Source organism: Apodemus sylvaticus, chromosome 17, assembly GCF_947179515.1.
Source record: "Apodemus sylvaticus chromosome 17, mApoSyl1.1, whole genome shotgun sequence".
Taxonomy (NCBI): Eukaryota; Metazoa; Chordata; class Mammalia; order Rodentia; family Muridae; genus Apodemus; species Apodemus sylvaticus.
The window spans coordinates 57,933,594-57,960,541 of NC_067488.1; the positions used below are offsets into that span (position 1 = coordinate 57,933,594).

The following is a 26,948-nucleotide window of genomic DNA, read 5'->3' on the forward strand; positions in this document are numbered from 1 at the left end:
TGGCCACTGTCTTGTGCAGTTTACCCTTCTGTACCTGATCTGGAACAATGACTTTTTCCTTTCATGACCTGAGACAGGAGGGGCAGAAAGAAGGGTCCCTAGAATCAGTCAGAAAAGAGACCTCCAGCAGCTGTTGCTAACCTGGAGCCCAGGCCAAAGCGGTGATGGAGACTCCTATTCTGGGATAAAGTACTGCAGAGACAACCCTTCTTACCCTCAGACCAAGGCAGGGGAATAAGACAAAGTGGCCCATCTCTAAAAGATTGAGTATGACCTACCCCTGAGCAAGAGATGGTGGCAGACCTTGCAACCTCAGCACTCGGAAGACTGAGGCAGGAGGATGAGAAATTTGTGACTAGCTTAGGCTATATAGCAAGATCCTATCTCAAAAACTCAATCAACAACAAAACGACTCCCAATCAGGGAGAAACAAACAAACCCAAACCTACCTCAGGAAAGCTGGAGGCATTCGAACAAGGTTATCACCACAACCTGCCCACCCCCATCCTGTGACGACATCCGGCAGAAGCAGTAGGGAGAGTAGAGTCTCACAGGCTGATGCCTTTGTTCCCAGCTAAGAGTTCAAGAAGGGGAGATGGATCACAAATGACAATCAAGAGGAGGACCAAAATGTCCAGAATCACAAGCTCAAGACCAGCCTTTGCTACAAAGACTGTTAAAAAAAACAAAACAAAACAAAAACACGGGTTGGGAGGGCGGGGATTGGGAGGAGATGCCGACGTCAATCATTGCCTGGAAATAGTTTCTTGGTACAAGGTCTTTGCACATGTTATTTCACTCAAACCTTGCAATTGTCCTGTGAGAACACAGGGTTCCCAGAGAGTTGTTGGTCCTCAGCAAGTACTCACAGCACTTGGACATGCGTTCCAGGGCCACCTGGACGCCTCCCAGGTAGGAGTTCATTACTCTAGATCTATAGGCAGCTGCACCGAGGCTAGTGACACGCCCCGTGGGTGGATACTGTCTTTGAGCTCAGAGTCAGGCCTACCTTTCAGTGACCAGAGATGGCCCTCAGTTCAGAACATCCTGAAAGTACCCTTGTGAGCCTTCATCCTTGGGCTTACTAGGTTCATCGTATGATTTGGGAAACTCATAAACCCATAATAAACCCCGTGGGTATAGTTTAGCTTGGTCCCTGCATTGCTAGAATAGAAACCACCGTGCACAGAGAGACCAGAACAGGAGCTGTGGAGAGGGGTAGGAAGCTGAGGAACCTCCAGGTCTTGGAGTAAAGGTAAGGAATCAAGAGCAAGTTTAGGACAGACAAACTGAGTCTCCAGGGCCCAGATTCCCCAGAATCCTCTTAGGTAGGTACTCTGGATCCTGGGCAAGGTCCAACCTTACACTTCTCTTGAGCCTGGGTGGCCTGTTCTTTGGCATAAGACACCCTGTCTTTTAGGAGCACCTTGTTGCCCCCTACCTCTTTTCGTGGCTATCCTGCATCCTGCCAGCCTGGGCTCCCAGGCCTGCCGCATGCACGCGGACCTCTAGAATGTCAGGAGTGCTCAAGGCCCCTGAGCCTCAGAGCTTTGAGGTGAAGGGGGAGGGCTACCGGCCTCTTATGCAGCGTCAGGAGGTTGCCAGTTATGACCCTTGTTTCTGGTCTGGTGCCGGCCCCACACCGCGCTTGGCTACACTTGACTACCTCTTGGTGCCCCCATGCAGAGAGATCCAGTGGGGGTGCAGCTCCGCCCCTCCCTCCCCCCTCGCCACTTTCTGGCTGTTTTCACACTTAGAAGTTGTACTCTCATCAAGAACCTATTCAGATACCAGCCCTCACCCTCGATTGCTTTGAAGGTCACGAATCAAGCCTTCTCCAAGAACTCCTCACCCTTGGCAATGCAGCATACAGGACACCTTGGAGAGTCCAGCCCCGCCCTCCTGACTTTCACTGGGAAGAGACAGAGAGGAAGGGAAACACATCAAAAAGGTAGATAAGCGAAGGCTGGCTGTGGTTTACCTTTAAGTAGTTAAGAGGCCCCTGGAGGCTCAGCGTGGCTGCCTAGGGAACCCGTTCGATGTAGGATGAACTCAGTCGGCTTCTGACCTAGGACTCTCGCCCTCTGCCCTCTTGGTACCTCTTCCCTGCTCCAAGCACGCCAGTGCCCAGGCAGATGGTGCTTGTCTGCTGGGTCCTGGCTGGATCTCCATTATAAGAGTATCCGCATAGCTTACATCCTGGTCTGTGTGAGTGAGGCCCTTGGCCAGAAGCCTGCCACCCTTCTTTGTCCTGACCTCTGACAGGCTTCCCTGAAGCAATGGTAGAGCACATTGTGAGCTCTGTCATTGTCTAGCTGCAGTGAGGCCTTTGGTTTAATACCCACCACTGCAAAACAAAAAACCCTAAATCAACTGGTGAAGAAACCTGTCTTCCACTCCAGATATCCGGCCACGCCCCCACCCCCCCACCCCCCCTACCCCACCCCTACCCCCGGCCTCCAGCAAGAATCCAGTGAAGGCAATGCAGGGCAGTGGTAGTGCAGGCCTTTACCTCAGTGCTTGGAAACAGAGGCAGGTAGATCTCTGAGTTGATTGACAGATGGTGTCTCCATACAATACACAAGATGTTCTCTCTACAATTAACATTCCTGGTTCTTTTAGTGATTCTTTGTTAATCCAAAAACCTCAGTTCCCTTGACATCTCCTCCCCTCTAATATTTTTGAAGAAAAAAAAATAGTGGCTCTAACAGAGGCCAAGGTTAAATGTGTTGCCCTTTTAGCTAGTATAATTAACATACGTGAGATAAGAGAATTAAAAGACCAGCTAACAGAGGACCAGGGGAAAGGGAAGGCCACCCTCAATTTGCCCATCTCTTGATTCATTTCTGCTAATATTTTTGCTGTGAGCAGAAGGGTGTGATGCAGCCTATTCTATGCAAAGCTCTATAACAATGCTTAGCATGGCAAAACAATAGACTCTCCTATCACAGCTGTGTCTTTTATCTCCCCTGACAGAAGACATTTGAACCCTGCCTTGGCAAGAATCATCATGCCACACACCCAGTCATTAAACATAACAGCATCCTTTTGAGTTGGTCCTTGTTTCCCCCAAGTCTCAGCTTGATGAGCTAAAGTCCTGATGTCTTCCCTAAGTTATCAGTTCGCTCTCCCCCTTGGGACATCTCCTCCTGATGGATTTGTCACCTGCCTTCAGATGCTTCATTCCTCTGGTGGCCTCTGGATTTCCTGGGCAGATCCATATCAGATCAGAAGCCATCAGAGACTTTGTTCATTTTCTGAAAAGACACAACTATAACCTCACCTTGGTGATGGAGCAGCTGGTCCTCTCTTTCTTTGCTGGGATTACAGGCCTGCGCCACCACCACCCGGCTTGGTCCTTTCTTTTTATTTAGCATTTACTTCAGGTTGTGTTTTCTCTAGGGCAAATGCTTTTGGGCAGCAGAAAAAGCATTATCTCTTTAAAACTAAAAAAATAAAGGCTGGAGAGATGGTTCAGTGGTTAAGAGCACTGACTGCTCTTCCAGAGGTCTGGAGTTCATTTCCCAGCAACCACGTGGTGGCTCACAACCATCTGTAACAGGATTGTATGTCCTCTTCTGGCACACAGGTGTACATGTAAATAGAGCACTCACATACATAGAATAAAAATAAGTTAAAAATTTTAAGTTAGAACCAGGTGGTAGTGGTACACACCTTTTATCCTAGCACTCAGGAGGCAGAGGAAGGCAAACCTCTGAGTTTGAGGCCAGCCTGGTCTACACAGTGAGTTCCAGGACAGCCAGGATTATACAGAGAAACCCTGTCTTGATAAACAAAAACAAACAAAAAAATTAAAGTTAGTGTAGATAAATAGTATGTGTGGATTTAGGTAGGTGTAAATACCTCTGTCTGTCTGTCTGTCTATTTTTTTAGAGACCTTATTTATTTTATATTTATACATGAGTACACTGTTGCTGTCTTCAGACACATCACACACCAGAAGAGGGCATCAGATCCCATAACAGATGGTTGTGAGCCGCCATGTCGTTGCTGGGAATTGAACTCAAGACCTCTGGAAGAGCAATCAGTGCTCTTAACCATCTCTCCAGCCCCTCTATTTTTTTTTAACTTGCCAATTAAGTACCTGATGGATACTTAATAATCAAAAGCTTGACTCTGTAGATAGTAAGGAATTTTTAGTAGCATGATTAATATTAAAAATTCTCAAATAATTTACTAGCATAAGCAGGACCAGTGTTTAACTGTAATGAGATCCCTAGAAAGGAATTTGTAAAGAGCTATTTGGCGGTTAAATTTCAGACATGATACAGTGGTTTTCCCCTGGAGTTTCCAGAATCCTGTGTTCGTGAGAGGCATTGTGCAAGCCAATAGTGTACACAGATTTTTACATATCTGACACCAGAGAATGTCTAAGATATAGACAGCCATATTTTCAGGTGTCAAGTTGATATCCAAACAATGCCTTTTACCCCAGCACTTGGGACACAGAGAGTTTGAGGCCAGACACACTTGGGTCTTGAGAGTTTGAGGCCAGGCTGGTCTATATAGAATAAGTTCCAGAACAGCCATGGCCTTATTACAAAAAGAAACCCAGTCTCAAAAAACAACCCTCCCCTCTCAAAAAACAAAACAAAACAACAAACAAACACATGCAAAGTTTCAATTAGTGCATAAAATGCATCTTTAATAGAGGATAGGCTGTCAGGAGTGTCCTTTGACTTTCTTTTTTGACTTTTTTAAAAATATTTTTAATTTTTTTTTTGTCCTTTGACTTTCTTCCTTGCCAGAGTTTGATCATTAATCAGACCAAGGGCAAGTGTAAAAATAAAAAAAAATTCATTTAATTAATTAATAATGGTCATTAACTTTTAAAGATGTAAAATTTTAACTTATGATTTTAATTTTAAGGCTTTTAATTTAAGATTTGATATCTTCTGGTGGCACATGCCTTTAATTCCAGCACTTGGGAGGCGGAAGCAAGTAGATCTCTGTGAGTTTGAGGTCAGATTGCTCTATAAGAGGGAGTTCCAGAACCCTGTTATACAGGGAAACCCTGTCTCAGGTTTAAAAAAAAAAAAAGTTGCTATGTTTAAAATTCAGGGCAATCAGTGAGAAAGGGGAGGACCATCCTTGGTCAAATATTAGGTGGAGCTTGGGGAGTCTACAGAGAGGGAGGGTGTGGGGGGACGCAGAGAGGTTAGGGACATCACAAGAACACCATCCACAGAATCAACTCATCTGGACTGATCTGGACTCATGGGGCTTGCAGAGATGAGGGAGCCTGTAGGGGTCTGTGCTGGGTCTTCTGCGTGTGTGTGTGTGTGTGTGTGTGTGTGTGTGTGTGTTTGTGATGGCTGAATAGCTTTGTGTTCTTTTAGGAATCCTAACAGCGTGAAGGAGGGCTGTCCTTGACTTCTTTGCCTGCTTGTGAGACCTTTTCCCTCCTCCTGGGTTGCCTCATCTGCCTTTGCTGTGATGGTATGTGCCTGGTCTTACTGTAGCTTGTGATGTCATGTTTGGTGGATATCCCTGGGAGGCCTGTTCCTTTCTGAGGGGAAGCAGAGGAGGAGGGAGGAGGGAGGAGGGGAGAGCCTGTGTGGAGGGGAGGGAGGGGCAGCTACAGTTGGGAAGTAATATAGGAGAGAAGAATAGAAAAAGGAAGAAAGACAAAAATGCAGGACAATCTTGATTATGAGTTTAAGAAGACTTTCCTACTAGGAAATGGGATATTTACAAGTATCTAAGAAATAATCAGAAAATCCTGAAGGAGAAAGTAGGTGGGCTTTCCCACATAAGCGTGAGATCATGCATTCAGCTCATACTGTAAAAAAAACTGTGAACAATACCCAGTGTAACAGCTCCACAGAGGAGGGACTTGCTGGAAGGCTTTATTTAGTTTTACTACATTCTGTGGACAGGTTTTTTTCTCTTTTTTTAAAGAAATTTATTTTATGTATATGAGTACGTTGTAGTCGTCTTCAGATACTCCAGAAGAGGGCATCAGATCTTGTTACAGATGGTTGTGAGCCACCATGTGGTTGCTGGGAATTGAACTCAGGACCTCTGGAAGAGCAGTCAGTGCTCTTAACCGCTGAGCCATCTCTCCAGTCTCATCTGCAGACAGTTTGATGTGACAGATTCTCAGGCTGTACTAAAAATAATTTTAGGTGAAAATTTCAAAATAACGTAATTTATTGATTGTCATTTTGGTTAAACTGTTTTCTTTTTTTTTCTTTATTCTTTCTTTCTTTTTTTTTTTTTTCTTTTTTTTTTTTTTTTTTTTTGCCTCCAAGGGGATTTAAGAAACATACAATTAGGCTTGCATTGTTTCTGATAGAATATTATCCCAGAAAAAAGAAATTCTAAAAAACCTTCATGATTCCAATTCAGTCCTATTTTCCTTTTAAAATCCATTCCAAGCCTGTTTAAGTTGTTATTTTTAGATTTTTTCTGGTTATGTTGTACAAAATGATAAACTTATAAATAAAGTTTTAGTAATAAGAGCAAAGATTTCTTATTTTGTGGCTGGGCAGTTGTGGTACACACTTTAACCCTACACTTGGGAGGCAGGGGCAGGTAGGTCTCTGAGTTCTAGACCAGTCTAGTCTACAGAATGAGCTCCAGGCCAGCCTGGTCTACAGAGCAAGCTCCAGGCCAGACAAGGCTTTACAGGGAAACCATGTCTTGAGAGGAAAAAGCTCTTTAATGTTGCTGGTGAATTATTGGATTGATGCATAATATCACCAGGCAACCATCTAGTAAGTATGCCTGATTCTACACAAATTTTGGTTTAGTTACTTGCTTTAGGCTTACTCTTGAAAACATATATAGAAGGTCAACACGTCTTTTTAAATGAGTCAGATCTGTACTTACTATGACTACAAACTTAGTTTTGAGCACATTAAATCATTTGATTACTTATAAGGTGATTTGTAAAAGTAATTTTGTATTGGCCTGAATAACTGTCATCTCCGAGGCTTACTGCCCCCACTCTAACTTTCATGTCTTATCTTTTAATAGTTTATAGCAAGTTAGTAGCTTTTATAGAATTGGGATTTTATAGTTTTTGACATTTATCAGTTAATTTTTGCCAACCTGAGTATGCCTTTATAACCTTAGGACTTTATCATCACACAAAAATCCATTTAATTCAAAATATTTTGCTGTTGCTTTCTTAGTCTACAAAGAAGAGATAAACAATAAATAGAGGGCTCAGGGGGGTCTAAGAAATGTTGTAGGTGCTGTCTTGATCAATCACAGTTACAGCTGGCCTTGGCTTTCCTCCCAGACAGGTGTCTGCTGCTGGGGTTTTCCAGAGACAGAGGTGCCAGCAGTTTGGTATTACTGTCATGTTTCAATAAGATTAGATTTATTTACTTGTTTACTTATTTATTTATTACTATTTCTTATTTTTGTTTTGTTTTGGTTTTTCGAGACAGGGTTTCTCTGTATAGCCCTGGCTGTCCTGGAACTCACTCTATAGACCAGGCTGGTCTCCAACTCAGAGATCCACCTGCCTCTGCCTCCTGAGTGCTGGGATTAAAGGTGTGAACCCCAATTCTCGGCTATTTATTATTTTTTAACGCAAGGAAACTGAACTGAAGGAACGTATTAAGCCACCTTTTCCATTGTTGTTTCCTTTCCATGTCTGTCTCCAAACTACTCGTGTTCCCCCATCCCTCTGACTCTGTGTTAACCAGACTCTGCTCTCCAGTCCCTCGGCCCTAAGGCTCCCTTCCACCGTATCCTTTCTACAGTCACACTCCTGCAACATTGTTCCGGGTCACTTTCCATTCTCTGTGAGCCTCTGTCCCTCACGTGCTGACTATCATTTGAGACCAGTTAATGTTGGGCCTCCATCTTCCTTAAGCATACCCATTTTGGAAGAGGATGTGCAAACTGGGGTTCCAAAGCTACTCAAGTAACTGGAAGACTCTGATTTTTTAGTCCATCCAATAAACTGTCACCTGAGTCTAATAAATAGCAAAGTCAGTTAAAATAGACAATGGCTGGGAAACATGTAATGAAAGCTGGTTGATTACAGTGAGTTTAGATGGTTGAGTTATAAACCTAAAGGGAGTACAGTGTGTGTGTGTGTGTGTGTGTGTGTGTGTGTGTGTGTAGTGTGATGACTATTCCTGGTTCTCAGCTTGATTACATCTGGAATGAATTACAATCCAGAAATGGAGGGCTCACCTGTGATCCAGATCTTGCAGTTGGAAGACAGGAGGTTTCTGACCTGGATCTTGACATGGAGATCTTGGGGCACGGTGGCCATGAAAAGCTTAGGTCCAGGTAAGGTAGCACACATCTTTAATTCCAGAAGACTGAGGCGAGCAGATCTCTGAATTCAAGGTCAGCCTGGCCAAAGCAAGTTTCAGATCCAGGTGTGGTGGTGCACACCTTTAATCTGGGCCACACCTTCTGCTGGAGGCCTACATGAGGACATTGGAAGAAGGAAGAGTCGCTCTCCTTTGATTACTTGCACTTACTTGCTCCCACATCTGTTGGACCAGCTTCTACAGAAGGTCAGCTGAAACAACTAGCTTTCAGGGGCTGAGCAGCTACTAGTCTCTTGGGCTTACAGTCACTTACAGCTGTCCATTGTTAGGTTAGTTAGACTACAGACTGTAAGTTAGTACAACAAATTCTCTTAATATATATAGAGACATTCCATAAGTTCTGTGGCTCTTGAGAGCCCTGACTATTTTATGTATATGAGTACACCATATACCAGATACACCAGAAGTGGGCATCAGACCCCATTACAGATGGTTGTGAGCCACCGTGTGGTTGCTGGGAATTGAACTCTGGACTTCTGGACCTCTGGACCTCTGGACCTCTGGAAGAGCAGTCGGTGCTCTTAACTGCTGAGCCATCTCTCCAGCCCCCTGTTACTTTGGTTCTTAAATATTTTAATAATTGTACAAAATGCTAAGGCAGTGGAGCATGTGGGAATCGCATGTAAAACACAAGCTCCTTGTCCTTTTGAAGAGCCATCTGTGACGGCATTAAAAGCAACCTCCATAAAGTTCTTAGATATAATTTTAGGCACTACCCACGGGGTATTTTCAAAAATTCTTAAAAAAGAAAATATTTTGGGAGCCGGGCAGTGGTGGTGCACACCTGTAATCCCAGCACTCTGGGAGGCAGAGGCTGGTGGATTTCTGAGTTTGAGGCCAGCCTGGTCTACAGAGTGAGTTCCAGGACAGCCAGGGCTATACAGAGAAACCCTGTCTGGAAAAAAAACAAACCCAAAAAACCAAAAAAAAAAAAAAAAAAAAAAAGGATAATTAGCTATAGGTCCCAAGTAACATGTTAATGAGACCTACCAATTATTAACAGTGTGGAACAAATAATCTACCTGCATTTTACTTAGTGGGAAAATAATTTTTGTAGGCTCTTTGTCAATAAGAGATTATTTCTATGAGCTACTGCCTTAGCAGCAGTCACATCACTTAAGAAGGTAATAACCTGCTCTATTTCGGGTGTTGCATTTTTATAGAATTTAACCAAGAGTTTCCAGAAAGCAACTTAAAGAGCAGATGGATAAACTGGTAACAGTGTATCCAATGTAGTTCAAAGTACAGCTCTTTTAGTTTACTATGAAATGTAAGCACTCATTTAAACAATTTATTGGATGCAGAGAGGGAACATCCTCTAAATAATGAATGACTAATACCTCTGGAAACTTAAACACTGTTGGCTTTAGTGCTTTTTGTCCTGGTTGTCACTGTCTCAGTACTAGAAGTCTGGCTTGTTTTGATTTTTTTTCTCCCATGAAGGAGTCATTGATACTGAGTTATTCCTGCTATTAGGGAGGAACAATTATCATGAAGGCACATTTAATATTGAGTTAATCCCTCTATAAGGGAAAAACCAAAGCTAAACAAACAGGTCTCTCTTTTTAAAATAATTGACAGAGACTTTATTATCTCCCTTTTCATGAGCTTTCTTTACTTTAGTTCCTATGTGCATAAAGTTGCAGAGCTGTAGCTCTGAACGTTTTGTTCCTTTAGATCTTGTTTTGTTTGTTTATGTTTTTTAGAGACAGTGTTTCTTTGTATATCCCTGGCTATCCTGGAACTAGCTCTGTAGACCAGGCTGGCATTGAATTTACAGAGATCTGTCTGCTTCTGCCTCTCCAGTGCTGGGATTAAAGGCCTGCACCACCAAAACCTGGCTGTTCCTTTGGTTCCATTTTAAGATTTATTTATTTATTTTATGTGTGAGTACACCATTGCTCTCTTCAGACACACCAGAAGTGGGCATCAGACCCCATTACAGATGGTTGTGAGCCACTATGTGGCTCTGGACCTCTGGACCTCTGGAAGAGCAGTCAGTGCTTTTAACTGCTAAGCCATCTCTCCTGCCCCTTGTTCCTTTGGTTCTTAAATATTTTAATAATTGTACAAAATGCTTTGTCTCAAAGGATGTAGAAGAGCCCATATTTAGTTCCTCTCTCTTCCTTTAAGGTTGAGGCTCTTTTTCAGTGAGAAAAGCAAGTTTCCCTAACCCTTAATTTTTTTATTTTATTTATCTTGTTTTCTTGAGACAGGGTTTCTCCATGTAGCTGGCTGTACTGGAACTTGCTGTGTAGACAAGGCTGGTCTTGAACTCAGTCACCACTTGCCTCTGCCTCCTGAGTGCTGGGATCAAAGGCATGTGCCACTACTACCGGGCTCCTAACCCTTCATTTCTATTTAAAAAATACTTTACTTACCTTTACCAAGGGTCTTGTGTCTCGTGTTTGTTTATTTGTTTGCTTGTTTATTTTGGGTTTTTTTTTTTTGAGACAAGGTTTCCCTGTATAGCCCTGGTTGCCCTGGAACTCACTCTGTAGACCAGGCTGGCCTCGAATTCAGAAATCTGCCTCTACTTCCCAAGTGCTGGGATTAAAGGTGTGCACCACCACTGGCCGGCTGTGCCCCACACTTATGAAGCCAGTTGAGGGAGACCCTGTAAGTATCCATGCAGGTGGTGATTTGAGAAGAGACAAAAATGCAAGCCTGGTTCTGACTTTGTCAGGAGGTTCATTCTCAGCAGATTTAAAACACAGTACACTTCGGGAAGAGGTTTCCAGGCAACAGTCTTTGTCCAGGTCAGTCCAATTCCAGATACACAAGAAATCTCAGGGTGTGACTACATACAAAACCTTTTATGTGATACGTGTGATCACAAGGGTGGGTTCTATAGCTAAAAGGCCTAGGATCTAGTGTGGTCTCCAACTAATTGTATAGAGGTAACTAGGCAATAAAGAACATGTGATGTCTCTCCTAAAGATGGGTAACGATATAGGGAGGGAAGATTCTGGAATAATCATCCTGAAGAATTTGGGTGCAGTCTGCCTCTAGAGCAAAAGGTAGATGAGATCTGCCTCCACAGACAGCAAAAGGGTCACACAAGGGCCTTAGCTGGAGCCACTTCATTTCTATTTAAAAAATACTTTACTTACCTTTACCAAGGGTCTTGTGTCTCGTGTTTGTTTATTTGTTTGCTTGTTTATTTTGGGTTTTTTTTTTGAGACAAGGTTTCCCTGTATAGCCCTGGTTGCCCTGGAACTCACTCTGTAGACCAGGCTGGCCTCGAATTCAGAAATCTGCCTCTGCTTCCCAAGTGCTGGGATTAAAGGTGTGCACCACCACTGGCCGGCTGTGCCCCACACTTATGAAGCCAGTTGAGGGAGACCCTGTAAGTATCCATGCAGGTGGTGATTTGAGAAGAGACAAAAATGCAAGCCTGGTTCTGACTTTGTCAGGAGGTTCATTCTCAGCAGATTTAAAACACAGTACACTTCGGGAAGAGGTTTCCAGGCAACAGTCTTTGTCCAGGTCAATCCAATTCCAGATACACAAGAAAGCTCAGGGTGTGACTACATACAAAACCTTTTATGTGATACGTGTGATCACAAGGGTGGGTTCTATAGCTAAAAGGCCTAGGATCTAGTGTGGTCTCCAACTAATTGTATAGAGGTAACTAGGCAATAAAGAACATGTGATGTCTCTCCTAAAGATGGGTAACGATATAGGGAGGGAAGATTCGGGAATAATCATCCTAAAGAATTTGGGTGCAGTCTGCCTCTAGAGCAAAAGGTAGATGAGATCTGCCTCCACAGACAGCAAAAGGGTCACACAAGGGCCTTAGCTGGAGCCACTCTCAGCTTTCGGGATGGAAAACAGGCATTTGATTTTTTGTCTTCTCCACTGAGGAGACAACCTTGTGTGATTAACACCTCTGGCTCTCTAGTGCGTCTCTGCGAGCACAAGAGCCTCTGTGCCCCCAACAAGAGGGAGTCAGAGGTCTGGCTACAGAGTGGCCCAGTTTATCTGAGGGACAGAGGCAGATATTAAGGCAAAGGGGGCTGGGCTAAGAGGTTTTGCTTCTGTACTGATATATTAACTTGCTGAGGCCAGGAGGAAGATACATGGTCACTTATTACTAAATGTCAAAGCCAAGGAGATAGGTTTTGTCTGGTCAGTTACATAACTGGTGAGCATATAAAGAGCGCCTTGGCCTGCGACTTCGCTTCCTACAAGCTGTGCCGTCTGGTTATCGTTCCCTCTCAGGATGAAGGTCAATGTGGTGAGTACCCTATGCTCTGAACAGGAATGGGCTCCCCAAGCCCTTGTCATGGGCTCAACTGCCCTCAACAAAGAGGCTACCCAGGTTGTGCTAGCCCTGCCCTCAAGGTCACAGAGCTAATTTCTTCCTGTTGTGGTCCAACAACAGGAAGGGTAGAGGTTAGAAGCCCCCCTCCCCCAACTCCTTGTTGAGTCAGGTAACCTCCTAAAATTACCTTCTAACTACAAGGAGATCAAGCAGGTGGGGGCTACTGTCTCATTTCTCTCTCTCTCTCTCTCTCTCTCTCTCTCTCTCTCTCTCTCTCTCTCTCTTTTTGTATTTTGGGTTTTTTCGAGACAGGGTTTCTCTGTATAGCCCTGGCTATCCTGGAACTCACTCTGTAGACCAGGCTGGCCTCGAACTCAGAAATCTGCCTGCCTCTGCCTCCCAGAGTGCTGGGATTACAGGTGTGTGCCACCACCGCCTGGCTCTGCTGTCTCTTGATTAATATCCTCACCATTGGAAGTAGACTTCAGCTGGCTCTGGCCGGCTGGTGCATGGTTAAGCTGACATACGTATGGGATGAGGTGTTTTAGTATTTAGTCCCCTGGGGATGTAATTTCCTCACTTCCTGTGGACCTGGCTGGTGATGAAACGGGTCAAACTCCTATTTAACCAGGGCCCAGACCCTTCCCTGGTCTATCGACCTGATGTGGACCCAGAGATGGCCAAAAGCAAGGACAGCTTCCGAAACTATGCTGTGAGTGACTTCCTAGCTCACCCCTCTCACCTTCTTTCTCTGCCTTCTCAAGTCTCTGGTCCAGCCCTGTGGAGAGCAGCCCTTTATCTTCCCGCAACTCTAAGGGGGCTTTTTTGGAAGCCCCATTCCACTTCATACCTGTGGGATATACGGGCTGTAGCAGGGGAGGCCAGGGCCTCCAGTGTGGCGGGCCAGTCTGGCACATAGCCTGCGCTGACTGTCTGGTTTTCAGTCAGGCCCGCTGCTGGATCGAGTCTTCACCACCTACAAGCTCATGCACACTCACCAGACGGTGGACTTCGTCAGCAGGAAGGTAAAAGCTTCCTGCTCTTAATGCTGACTCTGAGGGTGCGGGTGCGTGCCTCCCTGCCTTTGACCCACAGAATGATGCTGCCCTGTAGCCTTGTAGCCTTCTCGGTGGGACATGAAAAACAGCTGGCTTCTCCCTTCTTCTCTCCAGCGCATCCAGTTCGGAAGCTTCTCTTACAAGAAGATGACCATCATGGAGGCTGTGGATATGCTGGATGATCTGGTGGACGAATCTGACCCAGACGTAGACTTCCCCAACTCCTTTCACGCATTCCAGACCGCAGAGGGCATCCGGAAAGCCCACCCCGACAAGGGTGTGCCCCCACAACTGTGGTGGGGGAGGTGCTACCATCACCCTAGAAGGGGACCAGGGAGGCACCTGAGGGAAGCAGACCCCTGGACTCCTTGCTTTCAGCACCAAGCCTGCTCTGCCTACCTTTACCCCTTCAGCGTCTAGGTCATGTGTCCCTTTTCCACAGACTGGTTCCACCTGGTCGGACTTTTGCATGATCTGGGGAAGATCCTGGCTCTGTGGGGTGAGCCTCAGGTAAAAGCCAGCTGTGAGGAGTGGGGCAGCTTTAGCACTGGGCTTGGGGCACTATAAGTGGAGGAGACCTGTTTGCCCCTCCCCCATGGCTACCTGTTCTTTCCTAGTGGGCTGTTGTTGGAGACACTTTCCCCGTGGGCTGCCGTCCCCAGGCCTCCGTGGTGTTCTGTGACTCTACTTTCCAGGACAATCCTGACCTCCGGGACCCTCGATACAGGTACATTGAAATAGTAACTTCACTTTATCTCAATATAGGACCACAGTTGGTCTATTTCCCTATACCCTCCAGTTCTTCCCAGGCTCATCTCCTGATCATTGCAGCACAGAACTTGGCATGTACCAGCCTCACTGTGGACTTGAGAACGTCCTTATGTCCTGGGGCCATGATGGTGAGGACAGCTAAGGATAGGGACGGTGCAGGGAGGTGGCGAGGGCTGCCTGTCTTGGCACCTGGCTCTAGTGACTCCCTCTCCTGTAGAGTATCTATACCAGATGATGAACTTCAACAAGTTCTCCCTGCCATCAGAGGTAGGTGGAGGGAGGGGCCCAATCTGGAGGTGCGTCCAGTCCAGCGAGTCTGGCAGAGCTGAGGATGCTGCCTGTGGCTTCCCCAGGCCTTCTACATGATTCGATTCCACTCCTTCTATCCGTGGCATACCGGCGGCGACTACCGGCAGCTGTGCAGCCAGCAAGACTTGGAAATGCTACCCTGGGTGCAGGAGTTCAAGTCCGTAGTTCCTCCCGGGGTGGGGTTAGTGAAGGGGACTTGGGGTTTGAAGAAGGAGCTCACCGTTCTTCCCCTTGTCTGCAGCAAGTTTGACCTCTACACCAAGTGCCCTGACCTACCGGATGTGGAGAGCCTGAGGCCCTACTATCAGGGGCTGATTGACAAGTACTGCCCGGGCGTCCTGAGCTGGTGAATGGTTTCCAGTACCCTCCCACTGCGGAACTGGTACCTAGCTAGGCTGGACAACTTCAGGAACAACAAGAATGACCTACTCGGGCCTGGCTCAAGGTCCCATACACCTGTCCACAGTCCCCACCCATCACAGTTGAGGTCACATTATCTGGGTATCAATAAAGGATGAAAGAGATTCGGAAGCTGACTCATCACTGGGGCCCTGGCATGTTGTGGTAGCAGGGGTGGCCCCAGCACAAGGGTGAAGTGCCATGACCATACTCCTCATCCTTCTGGTTCCATGTAGAGCCACACACACACACACACACACACACATTCTAGAAAGAGTCATTGAGTTTTCTAAACTTAGCTTCCTACAACAGAAAGGGGGCGGGGTATCCAGGTGATAGTGGGGCATACTTTTAAAAGCACTTGGGAGCCAGAGGCGTGTCAATGTCTGAGTTCGAGGCCAGCCTAGTCTACAGAGACGGTTCCAGGACAGCCAGGGCTTATTACACAGAGAAACCCTGTCAAGACAGACAGGCAGACGGAAAGACAGACAGACAGACAGACAGACAGAGTAGGGAAGGCTCATTGCCTAGGCTACACCCATAAGCATCGATGCAGGACTCCTCAGTGCCTTGAAGTGCCCAAGACGCCGTCCTGTCGGGGCTTGCCAGCGACCACCATGCTATTCACACACTTATCTCGCTGTGACACACAGCCAGGTCTGTTTGCTTGTTTTTTTCTTTCAGCTCAAAGTCTTCCCTCACCTTCAGAGAAGGTGACTCTGAAGAAGAAGAGTCCCTACATTAGGGGATTTTTTTTCAGCAAGGCTTTTCTGGTTGCTTCTCCCTGTCTCTAACACTTCCCTGTACTTCTTGTTAACTGGTGAGTGGAGCTGGGGGATTCCTCAGAGTCCTGGGAGTCCGAGCGCTCCCAGGTGCTCAGCATCGCTGACGTCTGGAATGCACACAGCACCCGTCGTTGATGGTGGAAGCCCTCTCCTTTATGTTGGAACTTTGGCAGAGAAACTCCCTCCCAGGGGTCGTGGCAGGGCTGTGTGCACAGCAGTCAATGCTTCCCTTAACGTATTAATATACCAGTGAGTTGGCCCCTCACAGTCCTGGCAAGATGATCATCTCTGTATTTAAGACTGCAGTGGTGGCACATGCCTTTAATCCCAGCACTGTGGAGGCAGAGGCAGGTAGATCTCTGTGAGTCTGAGGCCAACATGGTCTACATAGCAAGGTCCAGAACAGCCAATGCTACAAAGAGAAACCCTGTCCCGAAAAAACAAAACAACAACAAAACAAACCAAGCAACCCCTCCCCCAAATATATATAGATAACTTTCATTATATATTGTGTGTGCTTCAGCTCTTTGATGGTCCCATCTCTGACTGGAGGAAAAAGCTTCCAGAGTGACTCCTGGACCCTTTTTATAGGTCTTCAAGAGTCTCAGGTGAATTTGTTGCTATTCAGTGTGACAAGTTACCCAAGCTGGACTTAGTGGCACAGGATTATAACTCCAGTATTCGAGAGGTTGAGGCAGAATGATTGTGGGTTCAAGGTTTGCCTGAGTTATACTTTCTTTCTGGCTAAGCTTTCTGAGCTAGACTTTCTTAAAAATAAATCAGCATGCAAAATCAGTGGTGGACCAGCGGTTAAGAGCACCGACTGCTCTTCCGGAGGTCCTGAGTTCAAATACCAGCAACTACATGGTGGTTCACAGCCATCTGTAATGAGATCAGACGCTCTCTTCTGCTGTGTCTGAAGACAACTACAGTGTACCTACATATGATAAATAAATAAATCTTTAAAAGAGAGAGAAATTAGTGACTAGCCTTCCTTCCTTCCTTTCTTTTTTCTTGTGGTGCTGGGCAGTGGACCTAGAGCCTCATGTATACTAGGCAAGCCCTCTACCACCAAGCTAACCTCTACACACTAATACCTATCTGAAAAAGAAAAGAAACCACCTAGACATGGTGACTCTTGCCTATACTGTCACTTCTCAGGAAACAGGAAAGGAGACTGTTGTGACTGAGGCCAACCTGAGCTACAACGTGACACTGTCAAAACGAAACAAGCATAAACACAACAGAAAAGGATTCTGTTTGCAGTATCGAGAAAAGTTGAGAATAAACTTAACTAAGGAGATGAGTGTTTTCCCACTGAAACAGAGAGAGCAATGAGGAAATGCACTTCAGATTGCACACATGGAGGGAAAGATACCCCTCGCTCACAGATGAGATACTATTGCTACCAGGTCCAAAGTCAGACTCAGCACACTTATAATCCCAGCCTTTGGGAAGTGGATATAGGAGCACCAGAACTTACATATCATAGCTGGGCCTTTAATCCCAGCACTCTGAAGGCAGAGGAAGGCAGATCTCTGTGAGATCAAGGCCAGACTGCTCTGCAATGTGACTTTCAGGACAGCCAGAGCTATACAGAGAAACCCTGTCTTGAAAAAAAAAAACCCACAAAAACTAAAAAAACAACAAAAAAGAGAAGTTACATATCAAATTTGAGAACAACGTGGGTTACTTGACATCCTGTCTCAAAAAAAAAAAAAAAGAAAAAAAAACCCAAAAAAACAAACAAAAAAACCCCAAAAGGTGCTTGTGCACACTCGTGTGTGTGTGTGTGTGTGTGTGTGTGTGTGTGTGTGACTGGTCAGCAGGTGTAGCTGTCAAGTCTGACACCCTGAGTTTGAGCTCCCGGAACCACATGGGAGAAGGAGGGACCCAACTCCCAGGAATTGTCCTCTGATCTCCATGGGTATGCTGTGACATGCATGCACACATTTGCAAGCGCTCAAGCATACGTTTAAATATATGTAAATGTGATTACAACAGACTAGGACCTTCCCACAGGAAGGAAACAATCAAACCAATTTAGGGAAGGGATAATCTACAGAATGTGAGGAAACCACAAAAAAAAAAAATAATAAAGAACTTACTAGGTGGAAAGAAAATAACTAACTCAATAAAACCTGGGCAAAGGTAGGGGCTGGAGAGATAGCTTAGTGGGTGAGAACATTTGCTGCTCTTCAGAGGACCTGAGTTTGGTTTCTAGAACCCACATGGCAGATAATAACCACCTGTAACTTTAGTTCTAGGGGATCTCATGCCCTCTTCTGAGGGCTCCTGCAGGTATGTGATACACATACAAATATATATATATATATATATATATATATATATATATATATATATATATATATATATATATATATATATAATATGTCTTTAATTTATATATAGTAATCTTCTCTCTTCCATCCCCATCTCAGTTTGCTCTCCCTCCTCTTCTCCTAGTCTCCCCCACCTCCCCTCTCCCCGCGATCTACTCCTCTCCCATTTCCCTTCAGAAAAGAGGCTTCCCAGGGATATGAACGAAACGCAGCATGCAAGTTACAGTAAGAACAGGCACAAACCCTTACGTCAAGGCTGATGAGGCAACCCAGTGGGAGGTACAGGCTGTCAAGAGCAAGGCAGAGTCAGGGACAGCCCCATTCTCACCATTAGGAGTCTCGGAAGAACACCAAGCTACACAACCATGACCTTCATGCAGAGGACCCAGCTCAGACCCATGCAGGCTCCCTGATTGCCACTTCAATCTTTGTGAGCTCCCACGAGTCCTGCTTAGTTAATGATGTAGGCCGTGTTCTCCTCCTGGTGTCTGTGACCCCTCTGGTTCCTATAATCCTCCCCCTACCCCACCCTGCTTCCATGGGGTTCCCTGAGCTCTGCCTAATGTGGGCTGTGGGTCTCTGCATCTGCTCCCATCAGTTGCTGGGGGAAGGCTGTCTGCTGACAACTGGGCTACACACCAACCTGTGAGTACAGCAGAACATCATTAGGAGTCATTTCATTGATGTTTTTTGGCGAGTCATGTGTAGTTCTGTTCTAGTCTCTGGGCTCTCCAGCCTCTGGTTCCTGGTCATCTAGGCAGTGTCAGACATGGGCTCCCTCTTGTGGAGTGGACCTCAAGTTGGACCAGTCATTGGTTGGCCACTCTCACAAGTTCTGTGCCACATTGCCACAGCACATCTTGCAGGCAGGGAGAACTGTAGGTTGGAGGTTTTACAGTGGGATTGGTGCCCCAGGCCCACCATTGGGAACCTTGCCTGGTTCCAGAAGGCTGGTTCAGTTCCCTATCCTCCATGGCTAGGGTCTTCACTAGGTCACCCTATGGCTTCCAGGGAGTTTCCACTCCAGCTGTGGGGGATCTGATGTACTCTTCTGATTCCTGAGGGCTTCTGCGGGTGTGGCATGTGGTACACACACACACACACACACAAATGTTAAAAATGAGAGAGAGAGAGAGAGAGAGAGAGAGAGAGAGAGAGAGAGAGAGAGAGAGAACATTGTGGATGTAGCTCAGTGGTAGGGTGCTTTCCCAGAATGCATCATGCATCATGGCGTAGGCTCTACCCCAACACTATTGAAAAGAAGAGACAAAGGTCTTAAACAGAAACTTCTCTAGAGACATACAGAGCCAGTGATGATAGCCCATGCTTGTGGTCCTAATTACACAGGAGGCTGACTGAGCAAGATAATTACTTGAGCCCATGAATTTGGGACTAGCTTGGGTGAAATAGTGAGACATTCATTTTCTCTCCCTCAACAGACATAAAATGGCCAACAGGTGTATGAAAAACCGCTCAGCATCATTAAGAATCGGAAAAATGCAAATAAAGACTACATGAGACCCTTGGGGGGGGGGCAAGTTTAATGGTAGACTGCTTGCCTCACAAGTAGGGGGCCCTGGCCTGCCTCTCCAGCATCACCAAAACAACAAAACAAAACGCACTGAGATTTTGCCTCACACTTGTTAGAATGGCTATTAGAATAGAAAAGATGTAGCCGGGCGGTGGTGGCACACGCCTGCAATCCCAGCACTCTGGGAGGCAGAGGCAGGCAGATTTCTAAGTTCGAGGCCAGCCTGGTCTACAGAGTGAGTTCCAGGACAGCCAGGGCTATACGGAGAAACCCTGTCTCAAAAACCAACCAACCAACCAACCAACCAACCAACCAACCAACCAACCAAACAAACAAACAAACAAAAAACCCAGAAAAGATGTTATAGGGGCTGGAAAGGTGTTTAAATGGTTAAGAGCACTGCTGTTCTTCCACAGGACTGGATTTGATTCCCAGCACCCCCATGGCAGGTTGCAAAGGTCTGTAACTTCAGTCCCAGAAAATCTGAAAAACTTTCTTCTGGCCTTCTAAGGTAGCAGACAGGTCACATGTGGTGCACAGACATGCATGTAGACAAATCATGCATACACACAAATGAAATAGAATTATTTTACTCCATGCCTGATGAAAATACAGAGTTGTAGAGGCTAGTCCCACTGATACAGCTATAGCACAACTGCAGTAAGTAAGGCTCAGGCATCACTAAGAACAGGAAGTTGAATGAATGTAAGAGCTGGGACTTTAGGAGATTGTCTCCTAAAAAACGTCTGATTCTGCACCCATGAAGTCTCACCAACATGGCTGCCTAGACATGACCTGAATGAGGACAGCACCAATAGTCATACTAACATACATGGGGCAAAGTTCACAAGGCATCAACCCTAGACAAAAAACTACAGGCAACTAAAGGATGTCAAGATCAAGAGAAATAGTCTTCCCCGGGGAAATGCACACCAGCTTGTTATCTAATACCAGATGGTCAGCCCTGAAAACATAAAAATGTATCATGTGACCCACTGAGTATGTTAAATCAATATATTATGCAATATGTGTGTGTGTGTGTGTGTGAAAATAACTAAACACAGGTCATGAATTTGAAGGAGAGTAAGGGAGAGTACATGGGAGGGTTTGGAGTAGGGAAAGAATGGGGAAAGTATGTACTTATGTTATAATCTCAAAAAAAAATCAGGATGAGTCATGGAGGATGTAGAGGAAAGGGACTATTTTCACACTTTTTTCAAGACAGGATTTCTCTGTGTAGCTCTGGCTGTCCTAGAACTTGCTCTGTAGAGCAGGCTGGCCTTGAACTAACAGAGATCTGCCTGCCTCTGCCTCTCAAATGATCCCATCACTGTCAAGCTTATTTTCATACTATTACTGGAAATATAAATGAGTAGGGCCATTGTGGGAGACAATTGACTTTATATAACCACATAAATCCCATATATATTATTATATATATTATATATAATAATATATATATTTCATTATATATATATATATAATGAAAGTAGAAGTCTGTTTCTACTTTGTGTATGGATTCTACTTCTGCTTTCCAACATTCTGCCATGTGGATTCTGGGGGGCAAACTCAGACAGTAAGCATCTTTATCTACTGTCCCAACACACACCCCCACACACCCACACATACACACACACGCAGTGTATCTAGTGGAACAAAGCCTAATGGGACAGGGGAGAGTTGAGAAAACCTAGGGTAGTGAGGAACTGATGGGGGACAATCTGCTTAACACACAACATACAAGAAAAAATTAATTAAGAATTTAAACAGTATAGAGCTTCCTCAAACAAACTGAAAGTATGATTGCTAACCAGGCGTGGTGTTTCATGCTTGTAACCACAGCAGTCAAGACGATGACACTGGAGAAAAATGAAAAATACAAATAAAAATAAAAGGGAGAGTTCCTTTGTTGTTTTGTTTTGTGTTTTGTTTTGTTTTGGAGACAGTATCAGACACTATGCCTTAGGCTGGCCTCAATGCAAAACAACCCCTGGGCTTCGGTTTGCCAAGGGCTTCCAGATGGAGTTTTGTCTGTTTTGTTTTTGCTTTTAAGTCAAGTTTACATGTAGTTCAGGCAAGTCCTGAATGCTAGACCTGTGATCTTCCTGTCTCAGTCTTAGTCTTCTGAGTGCTGGGATTACACGTTTGCTACTATGCCTGACTCTTTTTCCTTCTTTTTTTTTTTTTTGACATTTATGTATTTATTTATTATATGTGAGTACACTGTAGCTGTCTTCAGACACTCCAGAAGAGGGCGTCAGATCTCATTACGGATGGTTGTGAGCCACCATGTGGTTGCTGGGATTTGAATTTAGGACCTTCGGAAGAACACTCTTAACCGTTGAGCCATCTCACCAGCCTGCCATGCCTGACTCTTTTTTTTTGTTTGTTTGCTTGTTTTTGTTTTTTTCGATACAGGGTTTCTCTGTATAGCCCTGGCTGTCCTGGAACTCACTCAGTAGACCAGGCTGGCCTCGAACTCAGAAATCCGCCTGCCTCTGCCTCCCAAGTGCCATGCCTGACTCTTAAAGGATATCCATATGTGTATATATGGATATACACCATGCTTTTCTTTTCAGATACCTTTGAACAGGAGTGAGAGGTGAGATGCATCATTTGGTAAAAGTGTTTGCCACCAAGCCAGAAGCCATGAGTGTAATTTTCAGAACCAGCACGGTAGAGAACCAATCCCCATTGGCTGTCTCTGACTTCCACAAGCTTCAGTGTACACACACCACCTACTATCTATAAATAAAATAAATGTAATAAAAATTAAGTATTCAAAACACACACAAAATATGTAAGCTTATTAATTATCCCGGTGATGAACACATTTCAAAGTGTCATATACTTGTGTATCATAAATATAAACATTGTTTGCCAATTTAAGAGACTGGAGAGATGGCTCAGTGGTTATGAGCACTGACTGCTTGCTCTTCTGAAGGTCCTGAGTTCAAATCCCAGCAACCACATGGTGGCTCACACCCATCCATAACGAGATCTGACCCTCTCTTCTGGTGTCTGAAGACAGCTACAGTGTGCCTACGTATAATAAATAAATAAATAATTCTAAAAAAGAATTATAAAAAATTACAAAAAAGAAAGAAACAATTCCGAGGGTATATTCATTAGCATAGAGCTGACCTGGTATGGTCCCAGTCTTGGGTTTCCTTCCTGGAACCAGAAGTCAAACAAACAACAAAACCCTGAGAAATTAATTATTTCAAGTTCAGAAGACCGGAAGTGAAAAGCAGCGTTTGGGAAGAGCTGCTTGTGTTTGCTTGCTTTTGCCCATGTCTCCCTGCTCCTAGACTGCTTAGGAACCTGTGGCTATCTCTGCACTTCAGGTCTTCTGGGGGTGGACAAGTGCTATCTGCTGCTGTGACACCTGGGGTAGCATTTAGGGCTCACTTGGGACAATCCAGAACGATCCCATCAAGATCTGTTACTTAATCCTTGCTCAAAATGCCTTTTCTACATAGCAGGAGTCACAAGTTCTGGAGACTTCATTTGTTTTTCCTAGCAGTGGTTCTCAATCTGTGGGGCACGACCCTTTGGGGTCATATATCAGATATTTATAGCATAAATAAATATAGCATCATAGCAGTAGCAAAAATACAGTTATGAAGTAGTAACAAAATAATTTTATGATGGGGGGGGTCACTGCAACATGAGGAACTGAGTTGGATGGTGGTAGTGCATGCACTGGATCCCTGCACTCCCAATGGTGGCCGGGGCAGACAGATCTCTGAGGGTTTTTTTGTTTGTTTGTTTGATTTTTCGAGACAGGGTTTCTCTGTGTAGTCCTGGCTGTCCTGGAACTCACTCTGTAGACCAGGCTGGCCTCGAACTCAGAAATCTGCCTGCCTCTGCCTCCCAAGTACTGGGATTACAGGCATGCGCCACCATGCCCAGCAGATCTCTGAGTTTGAGGCCAGTCTGCTCTACGTAGTGAGTTCTAGGACAGCCTAGGCTACCCAGAGAAACCCTGTCTTGAAAAACCAAGAGGAACCATATTAAAGGGTTGCAGCACTAGGGAGGTTGAGAACACTGTGTGAGAGAAGAGACTGAAGGCAGGGGGGCTTGGTGCACTCTGAGGATTTGACAGCGAGGACCTCTCTGGGGCTGCTTTTCTGAGCCCCTCAAGGCTGTACCAGCCCTCCTAGCATCAGTCATTTCTCCAAGGGAGTTTGGTTCCTTGGGTTGGAAATCATGCTTCACATCTACATGTCGAGGCTGAGCACTATGACTTGGTGTGGACAGACATCAGTTACTATCCCTAGCCTTGTACCCCTCCCCTTGCTATGTAGTCTCGGCTGCTTTGACATTGAGACCCTTCTACCTTAGCTGGCTGAGTTTCAGGATGACAGGTATGAGGCACCACATCTGAACTGATCACTCTGGCTGTGGTCATGGGACACAGTATTGCTTTTGTTGTCCTCCTGACTATTGTCCCCAGAACCTGTGTGCCTTGAGGACCTTCCTGCCATCTCTAAAAAGTCCCAAAGTGTGCATGGGAGGATAGCAGGGCTCAAGATTGTGCTCACTCAGGGGGAAGGGCTGTGAGGCCTTTCTGGGGGCTCCTGTTGCTAGAACTGCTATGGGGCTTGAAAGAAGGAACGAGGCTTGGCTTTCCCTTGACCCCACTTCAGCCTTGCCATTCCCCTTGCTGTCTCTGTTGCTTATACGCTGGCTTCTCTTCTGGGTCTTACTACTCAGACAACTTCAGCAACCAAAACACAGGCCCTGGTTTCTGCTTATTTCCTCTCAGGGCTGCAAGGCCAAAGCTCTTTTGATAGGATACTGAAACCACTATCAGCTTGCTTCAACCACAATGATGAAACTCCCTGCATTAACTGAGTCAGTGACACTAACTTTGCTGGCCATGTTTTTCAGTACGGTTCTCAGAGCTGAAACTGGGGCTCAAGAGATGGCTCAGTGTTAAAGGCTTGTGACCAAAAACGCAAAGTGAAAGGGCAGTTTTTGTTTATGATGAAATTAAAATGATTACTGCCGATAAATCTGACAAAGCTTCAGCCTTCGGGATGGGTATTTAGCCTTTTGTGTGACAAACTGAGAAACGTAGCCTGGTGAGGTAGAGTATGCTGTAATCCCAGCTCTTGAAAAGCTGAGGCAGGAGAATTGCTGCATCTTTGAGGCTAGCCTTATATAGTAATTTCCTGTCCAGCCAGTGCTACATAGCAAAAACCTTGTCTCAAAACCAACCAGCCAACCAACTCCAATAATAACAAAGCAAACGTATACCCCTCCCCCCAAAAAACCCCTAAATACAAACAATCCCCCAAATATAGATGGGTGGGCCACGCCTGCAACGCCAGCATTAGAGAGGCAGAATGGAAGATCAGAAGTTCAAGGCTATCTTTGGCTCCTTATGCCCAGAAAGGCCCAACACTGCTTTTCAGTGGACAGAATCTGGAGCCTTCTTAGAGGTGACGGGTTTAAGATAGAATGCAGCTTAGGCTACATGAGACCCTGACTCAGAAATAACTAACTAAATAAATAAATAAAGAAAGAAAGAAAGAAAGAAAGAAAGAAATGACACTCTGATACATTATACTAAGAATTCATCATGAAAATATATTGCAAAAAAAAAAGACAAAACAAAAGGGAAAAGGAAGATTATAATTCAATTTCTTTGAGGTATCTAGAATTTAAAAAACAAAGAAAGAAAGAAAAGAAGGAAAAAGAAAGAAAAGAAGGAAAAAGAAAGAAAGAAAGCACAGGTTGCTAGGGACTAAGGAGAATTATTGTTTAAGGGACACAGGGTTTCTTTTGGGGGTATTGTGAAAGTTGTAGAAACAATGGCAAGAGATTATAGTTACAAAATACTATAAAATATACACTTAAGAACGTCGATGGCTCGGAGTGTGTGCTGTTCTTTCTAAGGATCCGAGTCCAGTTTCTAACACCCACCCCCGGTGGCTCCGGCGGCTCTGTCAGCTGTGCTCCTCTGGACATACCCAGCATTCATGTAAGGAAAAGCAATAAAAGTAAAACTTTAAAATTGGTTAAGGGGGCTGTAGAGATGGCTCAGTGGTTAAGGGCACTGACTACTCTTCCAAAGGGCCAGGGTTCAAAGCCCAGCACCCACATGGCAGCTAACCACTATCTGTAACTCCAAGGTCTGACACCCAAACATAGACACGTGAAGTCAAAACACCTATGCACATAAAAAAAAAAAAAGAATGAAAACTAATGGTTAAGGGGTTGGAGAGATGGTCTAGTCAGTAAAGTGCTTACTTACCCCATAGGCACAAGGACACAAGTCTGGATCCCTATAACCCAAATAAAAAAACCTGGGCACAGCTAGACATGGTGGCGCTCACCTTTAATCCCAGTGCTTGGGAGGCACAGGAGGGTGGATCTCTGAATGCGAGGCCAGCCTGGTCTACAAGAACAAGTTCCAGGATGGTCAGGGCTACACAGAGAAACCCTGTTTCAAAGAAAACAAAAACAAAACAAACACCAAAATGAAACACCAAACAAAAACGGGCATGGTGGCACATGCCGACAATGCCAGTTTCAAGAATAAATAGACGGGAACGTCTTTGGGTTTGTTTGCCAGCCAGCGTAGCTACTTTGGGAGAGGAAAAGGAAGAGGTGTGGACAGACAATAGGGCAGGATGGAGGAAGCTGTGCTGCAGGAGCCCAGGGAAGGAGGGAGCGGACAGCCTGGCCCGGAAACGACTCCAGCTCCATTGTCCTCTGCAGGATAAGGCTGGAGGTGAGCACGTGCACCTCCTTCCCCCATCCTCAGTCCAGCACCTCCGGGATATATATCCATCCCTCTCTAGAGGTGTATCTATAGCATAAGCACTCTACTCTTCCCCTTTTATCCCTTTCATCCGCTGACCTTTCTGAAGACCAGAAGCAGGAGGTGTAGAGAGGAGCAGTCTGGAAAGCTCCCGGTCCTTGGGTGGCTCTAGTTTCATCTTCCTCCACTGGCCTCACAGTCCTGACTGTGCAGGTCTGCCAGGTTGTGCCAGCCCAGGCTTCTCATAACCAGGCCTTTTTGTTTATTTTGTGGAGAACATTGAGCGACAAGGAGGGAGCCTATCATTTAGCCCCAGGAACTGGTCTATGCTGTGCCAACTACCCTCAGGCCTCCTCACAAGGAAGGAACCACTAGTCAGTGGGTATG

At 45.3% G+C, this 26,948-nt stretch overlaps 1 protein-coding gene across 1 annotated transcript; it reads left to right on the plus strand.

Annotated features, from left to right (window-relative positions):
- The first annotated feature begins 13,159 nt into the window (after positions 1-13,159).
- Miox (myo-inositol oxygenase) lies at positions 13,160-15,240 on the plus strand. Its single transcript, XM_052160819.1, has 9 exons — positions 13,160-13,303; positions 13,536-13,616; positions 13,764-13,926; positions 14,092-14,159; positions 14,267-14,376; positions 14,481-14,548; positions 14,638-14,687; positions 14,774-14,886; positions 14,971-15,240. Exons 1-9 carry the CDS (start codon positions 13,193-13,195, stop codon positions 15,077-15,079), a joined length of 873 nt encoding a protein of 290 aa, XP_052016779.1. The 5' UTR covers positions 13,160-13,192; the 3' UTR covers positions 15,080-15,240.
- The last annotated feature ends 11,708 nt before the right edge of the window (positions 15,241-26,948 follow it).

Bases quoted from the DNA above. Each gene is read 5' to 3' on its own strand.
- Miox (XM_052160819.1), top strand. From the start codon at position 13,193: ATGAAACGGGTCAAACTCCTATTTAACCAGGGCCCAGACCCTTCCCTG. The intron at 13,617-13,763 runs GTAAAAGCTTCC...TCTTCTCTCCAG, and splicing joins TGGACTTCGTCAGCAGGAAG to CGCATCCAGTTCGGAAGCTT. The intron at 14,549-14,637 runs GTGAGGACAGCT...CCTCTCCTGTAG, and splicing joins TATGTCCTGGGGCCATGATG to AGTATCTATACCAGATGATG.